Source organism: Phaenicophaeus curvirostris, chromosome 1, assembly GCF_032191515.1.
Source record: "Phaenicophaeus curvirostris isolate KB17595 chromosome 1, BPBGC_Pcur_1.0, whole genome shotgun sequence".
Classification (NCBI taxonomy): Eukaryota; Metazoa; Chordata; class Aves; order Cuculiformes; family Cuculidae; genus Phaenicophaeus; species Phaenicophaeus curvirostris.
Genome location: NC_091392.1, coordinates 144,436,966 through 144,443,134, shown reverse-complemented (window position 1 = coordinate 144,443,134; position 6,169 = coordinate 144,436,966). Strand labels below are relative to the sequence as shown.

Here is a 6,169-nt window from a genome sequence, read left to right as displayed (position 1 = left end):
GGGGCGGGGAGGGAGGGAGGGCGCGCGACGCTGCGCCTGCGGAAGCGGGTCCAAGGCGGGGGGAGCCGAGTGGGGCCGAGCGAGGCCGAAGGGAGCCGAGTGCTAGCCGAGCGCTAGCCGAGCGGGGACCGAGGGGAGCCGAGCTCTATCCGAGCGGGAGCCGAGGGGAGCCGAGCGTTATCCGAGCGGGAGCCGAGGGGAGCCGAGCGTTATCCGAGCGGGGCGAGCGGGGCCGGTGGGTGGCCGCGCGCGCGCTGGCGTGTCCAGCCGTGCAGGCGCGCCCGGGCGCTGCCGCCGCCGTCGCCGCCGCCGCTGTCGCTGGGCATGGTGAGCAAGGGGCCGCTGCTGCGCCTGCTGACCGCCATCAACCGCAGGAGGATGAAGCTGCTCGTGGGGCTCGCCTTCGTCGCCTACGTCGCCTGTGAGTGAGCTGAGGCGGGGGAGGTGGGTCTGGCCCGGCTCGGCCGTTCATTGCCCGCCGGCTGGGGCCGGGGGTGCCGGGTCCCCCCGCTGTGAGGAGGGGAAAGGGGCTCCCCGCGGGGAGGCAGGGCCGAGGGGGGCTCCCTCCTTTCTTTGCCTTCCTGGGGCGCTGAAACTTTACCAAGTGGCCGGGCGTCTTTGGAGCGTTGTGTCCAGTTCTGGAATGCTCAACGTAAGAAGGACATGGACCTCTTGGAAGGGATCCAGAGGAGGCTACAAGGATGATCAGAGGGCGGGAGCACCTCCCGTGCGAGGGCAGGCTGAGAGGGTTGCGGTTGTTCAGCCTGGAGAAGAGAAGGCTCCGGTGGGGACCATATAGTGACTTCCCTGTACCTGAAGGGGCTACAGGAAATTTGGGGAGGGACTTTTTACAAAGCAATGTAGTGATAGGATGAAGGGGAATGGGTATAAACCGGAGAGGAGCACATCTAGACTAGACATTGGGAAGAAACTCTTCACCGTGAGGCTGGTTGAGGCACTGGCACAAATTGCCCAGAGAAAGAGAGAAGAGGAGGCTGAGGGGAGACCTCATTGCTCTCTACAATTACCTGAAAGGAGGTTGTAGAGGGGAGGGTGCTGGCCTCTTCTCCCAAGTGACAGGGGACAGGACAAGAGGGAATGGCCTCAAGCTCCCCCAGGGGAGGTTCAGGCTTGACATCAGGAAAAAAAATTTCACAGAAAGGGTCATTGGGCACTGGAGCAGGCTGCCCAGGGAGGTGGTTGAATCACCTTCCCCGGAGGAGTTTAAAAGGTGGGTGGATGAGGTGCTGAGGGGCATGGTTTAGTGATTGATAGGAATGGTTGGACTTGATGATCCAGTGGGTCTTTTCCAACGTAGTGATTCTGTGAAATAGTGGCTGCCCCATCCCTGGAGGTGTTCGAGGCCAGGTTGGATGAAGGTTTGAGCAGCCCAGTCTGATGGGAGGTGTCCCTGCCCATGGCAGGGGATTGGAACTGGGTGATCTTTAAGATCCTTTCCAACCCAAACCGTTCTCTGATTCTGTGACGTTTCCCCCGGCCCCACTATGAGGGGTCCCACGGGGAGGCCTTCATGGCTTCCTCCAGGGGCCAAGGAGCTGCCTTGCCCCTCGGCACCCCAGGGGAGAGGTGTCTCTGGGACTTGGGGCCGAGTCCCGGCCATGAGCTGAGGTGAAGCGGGGCAGGGAGGCTGCTGGGGAGCAGGGGGAGTGAGACGTGGCTGGAGGAGCGGGTGTTTCCTCAGACCACTCTTTGTCGCTGCTGATCTTAACCTGCGAGCTGCCCGAGGTGAAGCTGCAAGGGAGTTTTCCAGGGCAGGCCTCGTGTCTGGTTTTTGTAAGATCCTCCGGTGTCTTTTTGTGGGGGCTAAATAGGCATTTGTTTGTTGATTCAGCATGTAACTGGAGTCTTAAGAGCCTGGAAAGAGGCACAAAGGTATTTGGGAAAATCTTAGAATAACTGCTGACAGGTATTTTTATGACTTCAGTTACGAGGCATGAGTCAAGTAGAGCTGTGGATTTGTAACACAGTCCTGTCGTCTTTCTTGCCTTTCCTGTCCAGATTGTTCTGTTGCATTTTTCATTTTCAGTTCATTTTATGTTAGCCTGTTCTGGTTTTAGACTTAGATTTTATGTATGACAGAACGTCATGAGGAAGGATCTTTGAAGCCTTATCAGCTTAGCTAAGGACAAGTGGTTCTCTTGATGCTACAAAACTCATAGAGGTGAGCTAGCTTTGGGGAAGGGTGTGTGCATCAGATTTGGGATCCTCCCTTTGCATTTGGGAGGGTGGAGAGGTGTAACTCAAGTAATTTGGCAGAAGGGGTGGTGTTTCCTACCCTGGAAACACAACATAGGAATTCCCTTTAGTACCATATGTTACTGTGTTTGCAGGACCTCATTATTTAGATACTGCTGTTATCGTTGAAGTTATGTGCCAGCTCTGACTTCTAGGACAGTATGTTTGTCCAAATTACTTCGGGTGCCGTTCATACTGAAGCAGGGACAGCATAATGTCTGTTTTTATTTTGAAAGGGTTTGATATTTTGCCAAAATTTTGAAAACACGTTTAACAGGCTGCTGTGAAAATACTGGAGTTGAGTGGCAATTGACATGGCCAGTGGGATATAGGTATTGATTAGGTTCTATGGACAAGTAGTGGTTTTTGCTGTCTAGCTTTGTGGGAAAAAGCCTTGAGGAAGGGAAAAACTGCCGTATGATTTTTGTTGTCTGAGCTGTAAGTCATAGAAGTCTTACCACTTGTTTCTGGTCATTCTTTGGAATTCAGAAAAAAATGGAGGAGGAAAGGGGCTGCTGGTCAATATGGCAAAAAGTAGCTTGAGAACGCAATGGGTTGGTATCTGAAGGGTGTTTTTTATTTTTTTAGGTTTTTTTTTTTGGCAAATCTGGCATATCGTTGCTGTGCTCATCCATCTTTTAACTAGTGATGCAAAGTAGTGGAATCATTAGTTATTGCTCTGGTGTCTTCAATACAGTATAAGCTAGCAGATATCACTGGTCTAATAGAGTCTAGAGAAACTATTTCATGTTTTCTTTTCTATGGAAGTGATTATGAACCCATCCTCCTATTGTAAAAGTGAACTCCTTGCAATATTACTGAATCATCACTGTGCTCTGGTTGCAGTCAGATAATGCCAGACTGAAATAGCATGGAATCCGAGAAGACTGAGCTGCTGGTGTAGGTGCTGGCACTTCTTGCATTCCCTCTTTCTTGAGCACTCTCCAAGTGACTAAGTGTTTTCAGGCTGTGCACCTCCTTTCCATGAATTTCCATTTACTGTTAGTACTTGGGGAATCAGATTTGGAGCATGTTATGTTACAGGGAATGAAATACTTGGTAAGTACATTATTTTTTTATGAACTGGGAGACAGGGCTTTTCTGATAGTGCCATTTTGTATATGAAACCCCCAGAGAATGCTTAGGGAATATCTTTTTACAAATGCCTTATATCTTAAAAAGCCTCTGCCTTTAAATGCAAATTTGTTACAAATGTGCCTGGAGAACATCCCTATGAGAGTTTGCAAACTAGAGGAAGAGCTTATTACTGGCAGTTGAAAGGTTTTCAACTATCTCACTCTCAAGAGTCATTAAGTGACTCTTGGTGGTTTCACAGCACAAGGTGTTCTGTTGCTAGGCTGGCTTAGGTATCCTTGTGCCACTTTTCCATTTCCCACCAGAATCCACCACCTTACTTTTCTGTACTGTGCCCCAGGTAAAGGAACTGGTCTTGGCCAAGATCCCCGTTTCACGTTATAACCATTTCAAAGTGTGGGTATTCAGGCAGCTGCTTTGGTCCCACTGAGGAGGCAATGCAGAGGAGGAATGAGCAGCTAGGAGTGCTGTTAATGCTGCCATCTGCACTTTGCAGGTCGACAATTAGCCTCTCGCTTAAGGAGCCTTGTTGATTTTGGTTAAAGTACTACTGTGACATGAGGTGCACAGTCAGGCTCACGTTCAACATACCTAGACCTCCTTTTGTGGACTTCATTGATTTCCCTAGTGTCTCCTACAGTAAGAAGGTTCCCTGCTTTACATCTGGGTTTGAGTTAAAGTGATACTTGACATCTTATTTCTGTAAATCTAATTTCTGTTAATTTACAAAAATAGTTACTGACTTGAAACAGTGTGCTATGCAGAGTTTGTGTTTACAAAAATAGAAACCCAATGGAGCATTTCTGTGTAGCAAGCGGTTAAAAGCTGTTGAAACTTAAGCAACTGTTCCCTGACAAAACGGAACAGTGTAACTGTTACATTTACTTTATCTGCAGGCCTTGGGTGAAAGGAGTGATTTTGTTCCAGTCGCCCAAGTGATGAATCTGGAGATAGGACAGATAGTGAGCTGTCTGAATCACTCTGCAACCTGGTAGAACACTTTTAAATTTATTATTTTAAAAAAATAATAATTCAGAATTAGCTTCATTGACTCACTTGCAGTCCTGTCTCCTTCTGTGAATGTTTCATGGTTATACTGTGCTACATATAATGGGAAGCCTTGCCCAAAAGCTGAATTTTCATTATCCTTCTAAAGGGACAAAATATTCTGCTAAATAGTTTCTCTTGATTTACCCCCCAGCAAAATACTGCAGGAGTGCTAGTGCTAACCAAAGAGGGGGAGACGTGTGGAGGGGGGCTGAAGGAAATCCTTTCAGTGATGGATTGCACAGGCATCATCTTGAAGTGATTATAAACACAAGTGAAGTGGAAGTAATTGATTTTTTTTGCTGTCTATAATGAGAAATGTAGACAGATCATAAAACAGCAACCAATCAAACAGCTATTGTGGAAAAAAAAATCCAGTGTTGTCACAATAAGTAACTCGCGTGCAGGCTGAGATTGTGGATTGATATATCAATACATAGACACCTTAAACTTGTTCCCTTTGAAGCTTTAAATGTTTATTCAGCTTTATATGGGCATACTGAGATGTTTCAGTGAGACTGACTTTGAGGAATCAGGACCTTATTTAAGTTGTTGCAAATACACTGCAAAATCTTATAGGCAGGATTTAAAGACCAGAGCTTGTCAGTCTGCAAGGTTTGCTTTAATCTTGGTGCTACTGCAAATAATCTGTTGCTGTCTTGCTATGACAAGGGAGCTGCATGTTTTTAATGAAAATAAAGTTAAGAGCTGTATTTCTGGTAAAAGTGAACAGTTCTCTTTGCTCATTTGTAGAGCAGTTAGTTCTCAGGAAGTAAGTCAGTAGCCTTGTTCTTTTTCCGGGGGAAAAATAGAACAAATAATAGAGTGCTGTCATGAGATCTGAACTTTAAGACCTTGTTACCTTTGTAAGATAAATTACAGCACAGCTGTTGAAACAACTTAAAAACAAAATGTCAAAATAATGTGAGGGAAGTACATCCTGCAGTGTGCTGACTTGCTTTCTCCCAGCATTGTTAATTTCTGTGGTTGTTACTCCTTTGTTTTACAAGGTTAGCCATTTGTTTTCACAAGATTTCCATCCACTAAGAAGAATGTTAAGTACTCTTCTCAGAATATCCAGTTGTACGTAAGCATTTTGGTTTGAATCTTACTAGTGCCTTGCATGGTTCAAAACAAGAGTTAAATGCTACTTAGTGTTGTGTTCTGATAAGCTTTTACTTTCACTTTTTGTAATAGAAAAGTAGCTACGAATTTTGTTCTGTCCTGTTGCTTCAGGCTACTTGTTTGCAAGTTATTCAGCATTGCTCTGCAGAGTACCAGGCCTCTTCCTTCTACAACCAGACAGTAGGATTGACTGACTATGGAAGAGTTAGAATTGGTCTGTTGTGACATTCAGGCTTGACTGCTTTTTGTGTCAGCGTGCCATGGATTCTCCACCAAAAAAACCCAAACCAAAAACATTTGCTTGCTGGCTTCATGTCCAGCAGAGCTGCTTTTCATCTGTGGGTTTATGCAAATAAGTTTACTGTCTTCAACAGCTTCCAGTTCCCTGCTTTTCAGGCTTCCAGCTAGCCATAGCCGTGTAGCTTATGGAAATTTGTTCATGCTTGAGTTGAGTTTGTCAGGAATAGATGGATTCCAACTCTACTTTGCTTGCCATGATGTTTTAAAACAATTTTTTGTCGTCCAGGAGAAATTCACCCTTACATTTCCCAGCTTATCTCCATTTAATATTTGTCTTTAGTATTTGCCTTTAATATTTTATCTCCACTTAGTATTTGCCTTTTCTGTGGCATGTGCAGGAGGTGGT

The 6,169-nt window shown here is 46.3% G+C and overlaps 1 protein-coding gene across 2 annotated transcripts in view; it reads left to right on the top strand.

Moving 5' to 3' along the window:
* Positions 1–227: 227 nt before the first annotated feature.
* Positions 228–6,169, top strand: part of UXS1 (UDP-glucuronate decarboxylase 1) — a 53,751-nt gene continuing 47,809 nt past the window's right edge. The window contains exon 1 of one of the 2 annotated variants that reach the window (XM_069877237.1): positions 228–421. In XM_069877237.1, the coding sequence (XP_069733338.1) occupies positions 325–421 (97 nt within the window). In that variant the 5' untranslated portion in view covers positions 228–324. Of the gene's footprint in view, positions 422–3,229; positions 3,316–6,169 lie in introns of those variants that run through there. The other variant, XM_069877245.1, reaches the window with a different exon arrangement.